Raw genomic sequence first — 17,191 nt, forward strand, 5'->3', positions numbered from 1 at the left:
TGACATAAGTCAAAGTAAGATTCATTATTCACACAATGAAAACCTGCAAACACTGAAACTGAATCATTTACATTAGAGAACAGAAGAGTAACGAGCGACAACATGAAGACAGACTTAGAGACAGTTAACTGCCACAGACCAATTAAGACAACTCCTCATGTGTAAACCTAAACATTTTAAATATATGAAACATTTACATGAGTTATTATAATTTGAATGAGCAACAGTAATGAGCTGTTCAACTTTTTATAACTTTTGACTCTGTGCACCTGTTGAGTGTAAAGGTGCAGGTCTCAGTCTCGCCGCTAGGTGGCGATGTAGCCTCGGCTCATGTTGTCTTGTTACTCCTCGTTGACTGCTGTGATGCAGCTACACGTCATCAAGCTAACAAGCTAATAAGCTAATGTTGCCTCATGTCAGAGATGAGATGGTTTTTAAAACATGAATTATCCTTTGATCCGGTTTATGTGTTTTTCTCTCCGGGTCTGATTCTCTCACCAGGTTCAGGGAGTATTTCAATCCGGTGTCAACCCGTTATGAGTTAGCAACAAGCTACAGGAGGCTAACGTTAGCCCGGAAGCTAACATCACCTTCACAGCCAACACGTGAAAACAGTGTTTAAAGTGTTTAAAATATCTCTGAGGTGAAGAAGTTTGTATAAAAGCAACAGTTTCAATACAACGTTAATTAATATACCCTTTAATTTAACCTGATATTCGGTTTGTATAGAAACGAACTCCATAGAGAAACCCGCTGATTGACAGGACCCACACTCGTTGGATTCTGCTTCAAAATGTCAGAGTCGTCGCTGTGAACATTAAAAACAAGCTTGACTGGACCCGGGGAGAGAAGCCGATCTCCGGCCGAATGAACCTCATCGACGCGTGGAGCCGTTTCCGTCGCTTCGTGTCTCCTTTGATCAACGAGTTTCTGACCTTTGTCACGATGCGTCGACTTCTAACCCGAGTTCTGAACCGAGTCCTGCTGAACGAGTCCTTCTCACCTGTGATGGTCCCTGAGGCGGAGATACACTCACACGGCCGCAGGAAGCTGGTGAGTGGGAAACTCTTCATCTGTTACTGTACAATATTAATATCACTTCATCTTCATTATATGAGTGGTTCCTCACTTCTCATCTTCATCTGTTAAGTACTGTCCAGTAATAATATCACTTCATCTTCATCTTCATCATCTGTGTGGATCTTCACTTCTCATCTTCTTCAGTTCTGCTGCTGAAGTTTCATGTGTGTTCTCACCTTGGTCTCAGTTTATTTTTAATGTCATAAACACACATGTGTCACGTTGATTTAGATATGAATGAATATTTCCTCCGTGTCCAACGTGACTCTCAACTCACGAGGCAACTTTAAATCTATCGTGGAATAAACTTTGTGTTTTTCTATTTCCACAGCTCACATCCTGTGGTCTACAGATATTCTCTTAGTTCTGATGAACAGGTTTGAGTCATTCTGAGAAACCGTTCAAGGGTCGTTTCTATATTGAACAACATTTATCTTGAAACCTGTTTTTATCTGGTGTCAGACAGATTGTACTGTAGCTCCGAGGACGTGTTCCAGATGAGACATGCTCCTGAATGCAGCTGCTGCACTTTCTACTGTTCTAACAAACAGGCAACATGCAACTCAGACAAGCGCCCAGTGGAATTCAGAATTCATCCACACACACACACACACACACACACACTCACACACTTAACTTCAGTTGTTTTAAATGTGAGATATATGTAATCGTGACCTTTTTAAATGTGAGTGTGAACAGCCCCAGTTTGTCCAAAGAGTTCCGTCACACAAGCGCCTTGTGAAACACAGAGCAGCTTTGTGTGTGCATAATGCTTACATGTATTTATGTGGCACCATAATGACAATTGTGTGTTTTCTGAAAGCTTAGTGTAAAGAGCACAATGTTTGCAGTGTGTCAGTCAGAGTCCAACACAATGTGCTCTGTGGTGCTCAGTGGATCAGTCCCATCCGTACCACGCAGCATCTGTATCTTTGTTTGTTTGTGTGTGTGTGTGTGTGTTGAGGTGTGTGTATAAGTGTGTAACAGTCTGACGCCTCCGGTGAAATACAAAGCTCCTCTGGATTCTTCTGAGAATGAACGAGCTTTGTAGAAGCAAACTCCTCAATGTTTCTTTCAGCGACCTCATCTCTCAGCTTGAAGCCCATTGGTTCCCACTGATGATTTCATCCTTAAAACATCAAACAAACGTTGTGTAATTAAAAAATATAACACTTCCTAAACATGCTCACTAGTTTTTAGCAAATTCTCTTTAAATTTAACAAATTAAATCAGAATCTTGACGGGGACTATTTTCTTAAGTGGATGAATCTATGTTCTGAGATGTAGTGAATATTTGCAGCAGCAGGACGATGTGTTTGTTCCATTAAAGAACTGTGTGTGTCTGTGTGTGTGTGTGTCTGTGTGTGTGAGTCAGGTGGTGGGACTGGGCAACCCGGGGATGGAGGGAACCAGACACAGCGTGGGCATGGCGGTGCTCGGCGCGCTCGCCGCCCGGCTCGACGTGGCGGACCGATGGCGCGGTGACAAGCAGGTGTCCGGTGAGGTCATCGTGTCGGAGATCGAACACACACATGTGGTGCTGCTCCGTCCCAGACTGCTGATGAACATCAATGGAGTGTCAGTGGCCAAAGCAGGTGTGTGTGTGTGTCTGTGTGTGTCTAAATCACACAGGAAGTGAACAAACACACATCATGACAGTATCTCAACCGTTGTATCTCAATGAACGAATTCCTCGACAGACAGGGAGTGAATATGAAATGAAAGATTATCTTATGATCCCAACTCTCTTGTTCTCCAGCCGGTAAATACGGCATCAGGCCTGAAGACATCCTGCTGGTCCACGATGAACTGGACAAACCTCTGGGGAAGGTCAACATCAAGCATGGAGGCAGCGCCAGGTCGGTTCCTCGTCACGTAGACATCAGACCTGACCGCTGGTGCATCCACAGAGAAACCAGATAAATAATGAAATTTGTGAGGAAATACGTTTTTAATGTGCATGAAAAACGTGAAACTTTGAATTCCTCTTTGCAGAGGTCACAACGGAGTGCGCTCCTGTGTCGACTGTCTTCAGACGGATGTGAGTGTCCAACACAGCAGACTCAGACCTGGTGTTGTCTGTGGATCTGTATCTCATGTTGGTCCATCGTCCTCTCGTCTCCTGCAGGTGATGCAGAGACTTCGAGTCGGGATCGGACGGCCGACGGGGAAGACGTCGGTGGAGCGTCACGTCCTGGGCCGCTTCTCCTCGGAGGAGCGGAAGGTTCTGGAGTCTGTGTTGGTCCAGAGTGTGGACCTCCTCCTCTCCCAGCTCTCCCAGCAAGAGTCCAAACAGGACTCCCCCTCCTCCCCCTCCTCGCCAGCAGGGGGCAGAGGAGCAGCACAGAAGAGAACAGAGCCCAGAGCTTCTCCGGCCGAGGACTCGTCTGCTGCCCGGAGCTGAACATCAACATCTGTCTTATCAAACCCACAGCTGCCTCAAAGACAAATGTATTTATTCTCTGCTGTGAGATTAAGAGACTTAAAAGACAAAGTCCACAAGATGAAGATGATGCAACAGGAGCTGAGGTTCAGGCCCAAAGACCGTGAGGACCTGAGCTCTTCGGTTTGTTCCTGTGAATCATTTCTCTCATGAATTTAAGTACTGAAACCAAAAGCTCAACAGATTCACTGTTTTCATTAACATTTGTCTGGTTGTTGATTCTTGATGCCTCAAAAACCTGCAGACGTTTGGTTGCAAGTGAAGAAGTTTGAAGAACTTATTGAGGATATTTCACATTCTGTGATGAGCAGGGGCACAGTGTGGTGGGCGTGCACAGGAAGCATGTGGTCGCTAGTTGCAGAAAGAGCGAGGCTAGCTGTTAGCAACACAACAGGTTAGGAACTATCGTAATTGATTCTTCGTGTTGTTGTTCTACTCTGGTGGCTGAGGCTGGTGATGGAAGGAGGTCATGTGACGGGAGCCTAACGAATCACTGAAGTCAAAAAGACCCAATCAGCCAGAGGTCGTGAGCGTCTGCGCCACCGTTTCCAAACGTCTCAGGTTCTGCTCGTTCAGACTCAAACGCAGCCGCGGAGTTTTCAAACTAAAAGGAGATCATCAGCGTTTACACACTTCTCTGTGACACGTCTCTGAATGTCCCTCTGGACAGCGGACGGTCTGCAGCAGGAGGACGTCCTGTGGACGAGGCCTGAGAGGACGTTTCTCTGAAGTGATGCATCTCTAACAAGTCGCCCGAGTCAACAGACAAAAAGAAAAACGTCTTTTCGTGAAGTTAAACTTTTTCTTTCTTTACATCTGAGTGGAGGTGATCGTCCTCGTGCAGCCGTGACTGGGATCCACTCTCTCTCCCTCTGGACGAGGCTCCTCTGGCTCTCAACATATTGATTTCCTCTCATGATTGTCACACTAATTACACTTTTCATCAATTAGGGCTCTTTAATGGTCACATTGAGTCGAGGGGCGCGCTGCGTTCTCACACTGCGGAGAATGCCAGAAGAGGGGGGGTGGTGGACAAATAAAAAAAAAAGAGAAGGGCCATAAAAGAGCATATAAACCAGCGGAAAGAGGCCGACCAGCGGCTGAATGAGGGAAACCAGCACAAAGGAGCCGGTAGATTGCGATGGAGGCCTGAGGAAGAAAGGCCGGCGAGAAACAAAAGAGCCCAAACATTGTTTAGAGCCGGTTTGTTTGGAGCCTTCTGTCCCCGCGGCGCACAAAGGCAGCAGGGACACACTTGTGGACGTGAGGAAAGTGGGGGGGGTGCTGGACTCAAAGGAAACTTCTTCACTCTATGACAACCCCCACCACACACACACACACACACACACCCTCCTCCCCGACCCCGTTGACCCTATCAGGCCACTTTCCCAGTCACTGGTCAACTTTTCACCACCGGCTTCAATAACTTTTCTTCTGCCGGGGTCAAAGGTCAGCTGGACACCCGGGCCTTTAGACCCTCAATTTATTCAGGAATGGAAGTGCCCCCCACACCACCCTGCCTCCTCCCTCCTCCTCCTCCTGATGCTCCACAGTGAAGCGTAGCTGGGCTAACAGGTGGTGGTGGGGGGGGGGGGGGGGGCTTCGCTCAGATGTGCTGACTCTGCAGAAACAGGCCGACAGACTCTGAGGACGAGAATTCTCAGAGATACGTTAATGTTATAAACTCATTTACACTCTTTTAAAGCCAGGATCAGTATTTGTTGGTGTTTGGCTTCAGACAGAAACATCTGAGCAGCTTCAGGACAGTGGACGGAGGACGGAGGACAGTGGACAGTGGACGTCCTGAGGGCGCAGCTGAAACATCTACCAGGGGAAAGACTTCTGAATACTGCAGCTTCTCCTTCAGATGAACATGTGGGGTCAAGAAATAAACAACTCAAGTTCATAAAACCAAAACTCAACAATTTCTGTATATTTCAATTAAAAGTTATCAACCCAGTAACAAATATAAGATTCTTCTTCTTTAAGTTAATAGAATATACTTATACTTGATGGTAATTCTATCAAACCTAAATTGTATTAGTAAAGAACATTTGTTATCCAGGCTGTGTAAGAGGCTCAAGGGACATTTTGAGGGCAGCATAGTAGTGCGTGTTTTCTTTAATACTTTCTTTAGTTGTGCAACTCAAGCAGAACTCAGCTGATCTCAGACCTGCACTGAACTCCAGAGATGCTCCACAGCTTCTCCAGCAACAGCCTCTGGAGTTTCTGCTGACTTTCTCATTTGACCTCCTGGTATAAAGTCTGGAGAAAGTCCGGAGAAGCTGATCTGAGAACAGGGGAGAGGATCCTCTGCCTGATTCACAGAGAGCGAGTGGGTTCGTTGAAGACGCTACAAACATCTGACAAATGCAAAAATGAATAAAACAAAAAGAAAGCTCATATCTCCGGGTGAAGCAGCAGGAGTCGATGTTCTGTAGAGGAAGTCACGTGATCTCTGCAGTGGAGTTAAAACGTTTTGTCCCGACTGAACGAGTCTGAGCAGAAAACCTCAAGTTAAGATATCTTAAGGTTTTTCTTCTCTTTCTAGAAGAGTGTGGTCTTCACTTTGAGATCAGGACTCATTGATTCCTTCAGATGAATGATGCTCTCACTCAGATGTTTAGATTTCCAGCTTCAGCTCGTCTGGCTGTGACGCTGCTACCGATAGAACACCAGCAATTTGTCCAATTATTGACAAATAACTGATAATCAATATTGTGCCTGAACCGCCTCTGTTGTCCCAAGATAACGTTTTATAAATATATATTATATATTAACAAGATGTTTTCCTGTTCATGTAAATACTAGTTTGCAGAGCAAAGACATTTATATATATATTTTACATTAATATATTTAAAATACTATAATAACTATAATATTTATAATGCTGACGATCAGAGTCTCTGTGGCTCCGAGTGGTTTTCAGCCCTGAACTCAGGGAACTTCTACTGTTCCTCATTGTCCTGTGGGGGGTTGTTGAGGAGTTTAACAGTAAGTTGATGTTCATCTTAATGTACATTATCTCTCTCGTGTATTACTGGAACGTTCCAGCAGGGACCTGAGCCCCCCCCTCCTCTCTCTCTCTCTCTGGAGGTCGTCCTGGTTTCCAGGCAGAGCCGCCTGTTACAGTGAATCCTTGTCGCCTCTCTCCGATGAGGAAGCATTAATAACGCGTCCTTCTCCCTTTCATCGCTGTAATCTCCAGTGATCTCGGGCCTCCCGCACTAAATTATTCGTACAGGGCCATGAAAAGGCGGCGGCGGGCCCCTTTAAGAGGCAAATGAGCATCGAACGTGCGACGCCGTCCCCAGCAACGAAAACGTTAAGTCACCCGGGAGCAGGTTGACGGCAGAGGACTGTGTGAGGAGAGGAAGGGCCCACCAGCTCCATCACCGCCATCATGGAGGCAAAGCCTGCTGGGTAATTTATTCCTGGACTCCTTGTCTAGTTGTTTACATTTGGCTTTTAGCGGCTCAGAGTGAAACAGTGAAGACCTGGAGCTCAAGGCCCAACAGGCGACTGAAGACACCACGTTTAGATTCATCTCAAATCCAGATTTATTATTCTGATCTGCACCAATTTATCATAAAAATCAATCCTAACTGTGTCTGATCTCTTTCATCAGGACTCATTCATTATTTTCTCAGAAATCTAAAATCCCTGATGTGCTGCTGCTCTGGGTCCGAACCCGAGTTTAACGAGTTCCTCTCTGAGCTGGAGACACAACCTCCTCCACCGGGTTAGGGTTAGTCTGTTGTCTGTTGGTTTGAATCAACACATGCAAAGAAAACAGAACCTCCATCACAAGCAGGATTATTCTCCAACATTCTCCAATGGATCCTCCAGTAGATTTAACTCTTCTGTTACTTTGCTTTATGCTCGGAAGCTTTGAAACTCCAGCTGCTTTCAGATCTGCACTGAACCTTCTCCAGAAGGGTAATAAGGTCAGAGTGAGAGGCTCAGGTCTTCCTCTGGACCTTCTCCTGTCAGCCTCTTGGTAGAACCTCTGGAGAATGACCAGATGAGCCGATGTGTAAACAGGAAGTTCTTGTAGCACAACAGGAAGTAAAGCCTTGTTGTCCTTATGGGATTTTCCACTCGTACATTTTAGAACCTGGCGACTGAAACCCCTGATTGGATCCAACCTGTGGATTCTGTGCTCTACATGTTTGAACTCTTCAAAGATGGGATTTGATCATCTCCATGTCTCGTCTCCTTCTAGCAGGTAAATGATGATCTCAGAGGACCAGTATCATCCCTGGTTAGATATCGTGGGATGTGACACACACATCCTGGTTGTTTTTGAGTTGCAGCTCATAATATTCATGTAACGACTGGTTCAACAGCTGCTAACAGGCTCTCCTCCATCTTGGCTCAACTACAGCCAATCACAGCCAAGCGGGGTCGACCTCAGTGAGGATGTGACGTCGTTGCTCAAAGGTCAAAGTCAAACTCCACAATGTTTATTTGTTTAATTCGGGAATAAAACCGACTGCCAAATGTATTAACTCCTCAGACATCTGTGTGTGTGTGTGCAAATCAAATCTCCCCCCCCCCCCCCCCCCCCACACACACACACACTCACCAGCTTCACACAAACCACACGTGTTGTTCAGGGCCTGAGAAGGTGCCGTGTGGAATATGGTGAGTTTATGCATTTTTAGCAAATTTGTCTTCGTGTTAAAACACATTTGTTAAGTTGCTACAATGCTTTTATTTTGAAAAGTTATAAACTTGGGCTTGAAGATTGTCTTCAACATGTAAAAGACAAAATGAAAAGTTGAATCAAGGATTTCTGGATCAAAGATGATTCTTCATCAACTTAAAACTCAAAATGTGATATTTTAGGAATATATATTAACAGCAGGAGCTTGTAACCTGTTTTTATTTATTAAGAGAAATCAAATAATATTATTGAACATGTAAAGTATTCTGTAAATTTAATAAAAATATTTATAATCTTGATCTGTATTATATATTTATATATATATAATAAAATTCGAATGAAATTTACCTCAAAATAAAAACATTTTTATTTTTCCCAATTCACAGTTTTAAAAACGGCAACGAATTTCATTCGAGTTTGTTAGTTCATTAATGTGTTTCTCACCGTCAGTGTGTGTGTCTGTTTGTGTGTGTGTGTGTGTGTGTGTGTACAGTGTCATTATTGTGTTTGGAAATGAAGAAAAACAAATGAATAAATAAAACATAATGAGATGTCGTGTCTTTAAGATTTTTTTTACTGATCCAGCTCTGTCCTTCTCTCTCTCTCTCTCTCTCTCTCTCTCTCTCTCTCTCTCTCTCTCTCTCTCTCTCTCTCTCTCTCTCTCTCTCTGTGCAGATTCATTACCTCTCCTCCTCCTGCACAATGGGCATTTATCATCACCCCCGCGGTGTGTGTGTGTGACTGTGTGTGTGACTGTGTGTGTGTTCAAATCTCTGCACCACGCGCGGACCGGCTCCACTCTCTCTCTCCATCTCTCTCTCGGTGCCACGGACGCACCGGTGCTTATTGTTGGAGGAGCCCCAGAAATAGGGCCCCTGCTCGGCCGGAGGGAGCGGAGGGAGCCGTTGGAGCGGGAGGTGCTGGAGGTGGAGGTGGTGCTGTCCACTCGCACCCCCGTCCATCCGGGGCGGGTGCGTGTGGTACAGGGAGGGGGGTGCACACCGCCTGGCTGCCCGCCTCTTTGCCTCCATCATCCGCCTCCTGTTTCCCTCCGAGCCGCTGGAGCCGCGGAGCCTCAGAGCTGGAGGAGCCCGAGGAGGAGCAGGTGCTTCCCCCTCCGTCCTCCTGCAGGAGCAGGTGAGGAGGTGGCTTCATCCGGATCTTCTCTCTTGTTAAAGGAGGGAAGAAGGAGGACGGAGGACGGAGGATGGAGGGATGCGACCGAACAGGTGCAGATATGGCGGAGTTTTCATTCCCTGGATCTTTTTTCCTGAGTTTTTGTCTGTGTGTGTTTTTATGAATTGAGGATTTGTCCTCCTCCTCAGCTGCTGCTTCTCTTCATTCGTTTCTGGATTATTTCTGATAAATTGGACTGAGGCTCATTAACTGGATGAAGGAGAAGCTGCAGGAGGAGAAATCTCCGCATGGAACTTCAGTTATTATTATTATTACTGTCATTATTACCAGTATTATTACTTGTATTATTACTGTGTCTCTAGCAGCTGATTGTCCAAACGCAATTCTTGTTAAATTTTAAATCCAATCCGAGAGTTGTGCATGGACATCTGTTGCTGGAGGCTCCTTCTCGTCCTGACCTGCTCCTCACCTGGATTCATCTGCTCCTCTCAGAGGTGGTTCAGTGTGCGGGTCTCGAGCTCCTCGTGCCCGAGTGGGGCTCCATGTGTTGGGGTTGAGTCCGGGGCCTTCGCAGGGCCACGCTCCTGCTGCCATCTTTCATCTGACTTATTTATCAAGTTAGATTCTCTCAAAGTGAGGAAGTGGAGCAGAAACAGTGACAAAATAAAGGCAGATAATTGAGTATTTTATAAGCTGGGACGTTATTACTTATTTTTCCTGAGTTGCTGGAGTGAAACTAATTTCCCTGCTCAGCTCGTCTCTCTGGATCGAGTCACTTCAGCTGCTGCAGGGAAGCTTTACTGTCGCTCCACCGCTGAGGCTTTGTTGCCTCCTTTTGTTAACGTTGTGGGGATTATCATTTGCATAATTCTTCAGGAATGTATCATTTTAATTTTGTTTAACAAACCGTGACCCTTTCCAAGCCCTTTATCCGTTCGATAAAAGCTGCCATTACAAGCCAATAAAGACGGGATTCGTTTGTACTCATTCTGCTGAATAATAAAGAATTCATCACCATTGGAAGCGTCAGATTATTTTTCCTCCTCTTCACGTTTTTCTATTTTTCTCCCACGTGTCATCTGAAATTCACAGGGTTTATTTATCCGTAAAAAAGGTTTTTATCTGGAAAAATGAAATTGTAAAGAAATCTTTTTTTTTGTTCTTACATCAGAAATCAGAAATCCTGGAGCAGCCACGTGTGGATTTGATTTGGTTAAAGTTGTAAAGTGTCTCGGAGAAAAACAGAATTTAAATCAAATAGTTAAACAGACAAAACATATTTGTATAAATCAATTAATAATGCAATTTATTTTATAACTTTATAACGTGTATTGTTTTCTAAGAAACAGTATTGTGACAAATTGAAATCGTTTTTTCCAGAATTTTTCTTTGTCACAATAAGATAACTTTTTCATTTATAAATTGAAATCTTTGTTGGAAATATTGGATTTAATTTTTTTTAAATTTCTATAATTTCCTTACAGACCGGGACTAAATTCTCGTGCAGCAGGTGAAAACTGTGACATGACAGGGATGTGAAAACTGTTTCCAGCAGCAGATCCAAACCTTCAGTTTGACTCTGGCCTCCTCGGGGGGGCTGTGGGTCTGGGGTCTGTTTGATTTTCACACCACAGCATCACTGAGGCCGGGATGCGTCGGGTCTCCTCCGACTAATTTGCTGCTGTAATCTGCTCTCAGCGTGTTGCTGTGGGAAGGAGCTCAGCCTCAGAGCGGTGGATTAAAAACTGTGTGCGTCTGTGTGTGTGTGTGTGTTTGTGTGTGTGTGTGTGTGTGTGTGTGTGTGGGTGTGTTTGTGTGTGTGTGTGTGTGTGTGTGGGTGTGTTTGTGTGTGTGTCAACAACCACCCAAGTTGGGCTGAAAACCCATCAGTTGTGTGTTGACCAGGAGGAAATCATGATCCTACACATCTGAGACTTTTTCTCTTGACTTCAAAAGTAGAAATGCTCAACGTCGTCTAACGCAAATTAAAACCAGCAAAATGTAAACTGAAGCCCTGAACCAAGAGTCTGAATTTAACTTCTCCACAGTTTGTAAAACTTCCAGCTGCACAGACACAGAGTTCTGAGCTGAGGAAGGCCGTCCTGTTTAAACTTGGGTATCGATCCTCACTTGTTTTGGCTGAAGAAGCTCGTATCAGCTGCAACTCAACTTTCTTCACTTTGTTTTAAGAGGAGAAAAATGTCAACGTGAAAAAAGTCCTAAAAAATGGGATTTAGTATTTTGGTCTCATACAAATATGGTTATCTGGAGTCATGTGCTTGGGGTCATGACCCCCGGGTTCAGAACCACTGAGATCTGTAGTTTGGTTCAGTTTTTAAATTAACTTTGAATTTATCTTTAAAAGGGAACTCCTTGGTTTTACTCAAACCTGATGAACATATCAGATCTTTACCATGTGTGTTAATGAAGAGACTGAACAAGAGGTCATGTGAATTCAGCTGGTGGCAGCAGATCCAGGAGCAGTCGTGCTGATGGAGCTTCACACTCTGGGTGACTTCAGGTGCACGTTCAGCTGAGTAAGGGATCGATCACCATCGACGGGGATATCGATGACACAGATATGTTGAGGAAACAATTAGGAGGGCAGTGTAATGATCAGACGGATCATTACAGCCATTTAACCTCGCTGGCAGCTGCTGATGAGATATAGACTGATCGCTGCAGCGGGTTCCAGCTCCTCAGAGTCTTCAGAGCTCACACAGCTCCTGGTTGTTCTCAATGTGACGGCTCCTCCTGCTGGTTCTGTTCATCACGTCTGACCCAGGAGGATAAAAACCCTCCACAGGGTCAGAGGGTCCTAAAGGAGCTCGTGGACGTGTATTCAGGGTCTAAATGTCTGAACCGTTTCTTCTCCTCTTGTCCTCGTCTTCTTTGATGAGTCAAAGCTCAGATTCGAGTCAGGTCGAGCGTCAGCGGCTGAAGAAGAATCTGATGACCGACGTTGACGCAGCGTTAAAACAGAAAGACGCTTCCTCTTCCGGGTTCGGCCTCCATGTTGGACGAGCAGCTTCCGCCTGCTGCACCGGGTCACTCACTTCCTCCTTCCTGCCCCTCCCTCCTCCTCTATCTCCACAGTCACATGACCCAGGCAGTGTTATCAGTGACACAAGCACACACACACTGACACACACACACACACACTGACACACACACACACTGACACACACACCGCTGCAGAGTAAGAGGCAGCGAGGACGGAGGTGGAGATGGAAGGAGGAGACCGGATGTGGGCAGAGGAGGAAGAGGAGGTGTGGGAGCATCACATGGGTGACGTCACATCACGACCTCCTTCCCAGCATCCCTCCCTCCCTTCTTACCATCACACACACACACACACACACACACACACACACACACAGCATCTCACTGGCGTCTAAGAAACGTGCAAGAATGTTGAGGTCTGTCTCTGGATGTGACCTCCTGTGATGCTGCGAACTGACGTCTTTATTAGCAACAGGCGAAGAGGCCATTAACGTGTGCATGTGCATGTGCATGTGCACGTGTTTGCATGTAATTGTCTGGATTCTACGATGTCGGGTGTTTTCAGGTGAACGTGGAGTCGGGGCCGCTCAGTGGAGCGAGCGAGACAGGTTCTGCCGTGGGGGGGGGGGGATGGCGTGACTGTGGAGACCATGTGATGAAACGCCCCCCCGCCTCCCTCTGATTTTATCCCCACACCCCTCTTCCCACCTCCACACATAAACACGCCCCCTCTCCCAAATAACATCATCATCAGCGCTGTGTTCGCCAGCCGGTGGCTTCTGCTGCGGAGAGGAGGGCAGGCGGCCATGTTGGGCCCTTAACACGCCACATCGACAAATGGCTCCGACTCTCACACAGACACACACACACACACACACACATACACACACACAAATATAATATTCAAGTGTGTGAGCAGGAGTTCATTTCTTTCCTTTGGGCCGTTTCGTCACCGACTGGAGACGCCTGGGACATCGGCGCTCGTCTCTGACCGCACCACCATCACCACTGCCACCTCAACCCCCCCATTGCTCTCTGTTGGTACCAAACAGCAGCTGTCCCCCCCCCCCCTCACACACACACACACACTGCACCACTGTTCAGGCCCAGCTGCAGACGCACAGCTGTGGTATAGCAGGGCGCTCTGACATCACCGTCCTCCCCCGGCCAATCATCTGCTTCGATTATTTTAAGGAGCACTGTCCAGCCACAGGACGACATGTCCTCACTGGAGACAGATATTGAGAAGAGACGCTTTAAAAATCTAGTTTTACAGAGAAGAGAGAAAAGTCTCTGAAAGTGTAGAAATGGAGAAAAAAACCAGAACACGTGAACGAGTTCAAATCAAATCCTGACGAGCCAGCTCAGAAACTAGAGACTGAAGAAACCTCACGTCTACTGGTGGAGCGACTCAGATACCAAGAGCAGATCAGACTGGGTGTGTTGTGAGGACAAGCGTTCGACTCCTCTGATAAAGGAAACTGTTGGAGAGTAAAGGCTCAGATTCCTCATCAGTCGATGGGCTCGGAGACGTCCTCCATCAAATCCCCTCAGCACCACGACCCACAGAGAGTCAGAACCTGCTGGTTGTGAATGAAACGAAGCCGGAGCAGAGTCTGAATCCTACACGTGGATCCGAACATCAGACAGTTCCTTCCTGCAGATCAAACTGGATCTGAGTTTCTGTGCATTGAGCTGGTCTGAGAGCAGCTGCAGATCCTCGTCTGTTCAGCGTCATTACCATAAACTGTGGTGGGAAAGGAATCGCTCATCAATCAGAAGTGTAGGGAGAGTGACCACGGCAAAGACCGGGCCCGCTGTTTGAGCAGCAGGCCCTCAGGGGTCAGCTGGGGTGCTGTGTGTGTGTCTGTGTGTGTGTGTGTGTGTGTGTGTGTGTGTGTGTGTGTGTGTGTTGTCATTAATCACTCCAGGTTTGAACAGAGTGAGAGGCGTCACAGCCTTTATCCTCCCCCCCTCTTCATCCTCCTCCTTCTCGGCCGGTGGCCTTCGCACCCCATCTGACCACCGCACAGAGGCCAAGGTCGAGCTGACCCCTGCCCCCCCCTCCACACCGCCACCTCATCTCCAATCAGCCCCCCCGCCCCCATCCCCCCCCATCCCCTCAGGAGTCACCCTTCACCCTCTCTCCTCGCCCCACATTCCCCCCGCCGCGTCCCCTTTGTTCACCTGTTGTCCTGGAGACCCGACTGCCACTGAGACCACCCCTCCACTGTGTGTGTGTGTGCGTGTGTGTGTGTGAGTGTGTGTGTGTGTGTGTGTGTGTGTGTGTGGCAGAGGTCAGAACAGACGCTAAAATAACAGATAATCCCACAGAACACCGGTCAGGCCATGACACCATGGAGGCCACTCAGTGACGACAAACACACTCTCACAGCATTACACACTGTCACACAACACACACACACACACACAACACACACACAGGTTTGTAACACGTTCGACTAGAATTGACCAGCTGTTTATATATATATTTATATATATATATATACTTTACTTTCTATTTTAAATTTTGAAATTCTATTTTATTCTATTTTATACTTTTTCTATTTATTTTATTTTATAGGTTGTAATTACTTTTGCTATAAGAGAGCCTGAGACTCAAGCATTTCACTGCCAGGGACTGCTTAATGTTATTGTTGTGCATTTGACAATAAAAAATCTTGAATCTTGAATCTTGAATCTTGAATCTTGAATCTTGAATCTTGAATCGTGAATCTTGACCACCATTTAAACAGCATCCCTATGGGACGACCTTGGGAAACACATGAGTACGGGACCCCAGAAAATAATTCTAGTGATAATGATTCAGCCCTTCTGGTCGTCTTGAGTCGGGGTTAGCATCACCACCTCAGCTAGCATCGCTAATTCCAGTAGTGGACATTTATTCTGAAGTCTTGGCGTCAGTGACGCAGTTTCGAGTTGAGTTTGATGTCGTGACACTTGATGACATCACAGGAGCAGAATCGAGGCGTGTTATATATTTTGTCTGTTGTTTTATTGTGTTTGAACAATCTGTCACCAGTTACTCCAGTTGTGTTGGATTTTTGGCTTCAACAAAGTTTATCACTGAAACTGTTTTGTTGACTCAAACACCCCCCCCCCCCCCCCCCAGCCTCCATCATAGAGCTGAGGAGATAATGAGTGAATGAGGTGAAGGTGTGAACGTGTAGTGAGGAGGCAGCTGAGTGAAGAGGAGACGAGAGGACGAAGAGTCAGGTCAGAAAAACCACTGACTCAAACTGGACAGCATCAGATCCTCGTCCTCCTTCAGGTGACAGGTGGAGCGGCCGGGTGCAGCAGACAGAGACAGGAAGTGACGTGACACCTCTGCTGCAGAGGTCATGTGATCTCCTTTACAACACACCTGCGCCTCCTCCAGAGGAGATGTGGAGGAGCTGTGGAGTTCAGTGTGGGAGCAGCGACTGGCTGCTGCCGCTCAGGCTCGTCCTCCTCGTCCTGCCGGGGGACGGACAGCTGCAGGAATGTGGAGGCCGAGCTGGGCCCGTCCCAACCGTCCCAAATGACTGCACACACAAAAAAGGATTTAAGTCTTTGTCACAATTGTCCCCTCACACTTTGGGCTGCAAGAGAAAACAGCATAAGACTCCCTCAACCCCCCCCTCCCCCCCACACACACACCACCACCAGCCCTACCCCACCCCCTCATTGTACCCCCCCTCCTCCGCAGCCCCTACCTTTCTCCTGACCCCGGCCGCCCGCATAAAAGACCCATCAGAAGTATCGCTGGCTGCATTAACAAGTGAAAGAGGCCCAATAATGGAGCGGTTAGGGAGAAGAATGAGGAGACAGAGGGGCACTCACAGATGTGGAGCTGGGTGGGGAGGAGGGGAGGAAGGAGCAGCGTCCCATTGTTGCCCCCCCCCCCCCCCCCCCCCCCCCCGCCTCAGATGGATGAGAGGAAGAAGGGAGGGCCTGGAAGGAGAGAGGAGGTAGAATATAGGAAAGTAGGTGAAAGTGGCTTCTTCAACCTGATTTGTGATGGAGGAGGCCGGGGAAGGAGAGAGGGAGGGGAGGAGAGGAAGAGTAGAGGAAGAGGAGAGGAAGAGGGATAAAGGAGGGAAGGAAGTAAGAGATGGACAGAAGCAATATGAAGAAGAGGAAGAGGAGGAAGACTAAGGAAAAGTAAAGTGGAGGAGGTGAACGAAGCGACCAGAGCTGACAGCTGGACCTTTCTGCAGGGAGCGTGTGAAAACAGGCTCAGAGGTCAGAGGAGCGTGTGTGTGTGTGTGTGTGTGTGTGTGTGTGTGTGTGTGTGTGTGTGTTTGTGTGTGTGTGTGCGTGGGTGTTGTCCAGAAGGACGAAGATTGCGATACAGCAGCTGGGGTGAAGAGGCTTGTCACCTGACCTTCGACCCCCTCCTCTTCCTCACACCGCCTGAATGTGTGGCGCTGGAGTAATGAAGTCATCACGGTGGGATCGTGGTGAGATGTGGCATGTGTGTAAATATAAACACATGTATGTGTGTGTAGGAGGACGTGGGGGGCCATTTACCAACAAAGGGTTTGTTAGTGGGACAGGAAGTCGTCACAGGGGGAAGTCTCCTCCAATCAGAACATCTACACGAGTCCAAAACTCCAGATATGAACTTTTATCTGGACGGGAGTTTCCAGTTGAATCCTGTGTCTGTGTTGACTCATTTCTTTATAAAATCTACTTCCTGGTATTTTTATTTCACACTTTCAACTCATCCTGCGTCCAATCAGAAAGCCTCCTCCCCATAAATGTCATTGATAAAGTTTTCACATCATGAATTGAGAATAAAGTCAAATAAAATCGGAGGAAGGTACTTTTTAATTTTTTGCAAAAAGTCGGATTTT

At 46.9% G+C, this 17,191-nt stretch overlaps 1 protein-coding gene across 1 annotated transcript; it reads left to right on the plus strand.

The window, feature by feature from the left end:
- The first annotated feature begins 355 nt into the window (after window positions 1-355).
- ptrh1 (peptidyl-tRNA hydrolase 1 homolog) lies at window positions 356-3,703 on the plus strand. Its single transcript, XM_062381301.1, has 5 exons — window positions 356-1,053; window positions 2,456-2,675; window positions 2,840-2,939; window positions 3,076-3,121; window positions 3,209-3,703. Exons 1-5 carry the CDS (start codon window positions 868-870, stop codon window positions 3,482-3,484), a joined length of 828 nt encoding a protein of 275 aa, XP_062237285.1. The 5' UTR covers window positions 356-867; the 3' UTR covers window positions 3,485-3,703.
- The last annotated feature ends 13,488 nt before the right edge of the window (window positions 3,704-17,191 follow it).

This window comes from Platichthys flesus, chromosome 3 (genome assembly GCF_949316205.1).
Source record: "Platichthys flesus chromosome 3, fPlaFle2.1, whole genome shotgun sequence".
Classification (NCBI taxonomy): domain Eukaryota; kingdom Metazoa; phylum Chordata; class Actinopteri; order Pleuronectiformes; family Pleuronectidae; genus Platichthys; species Platichthys flesus.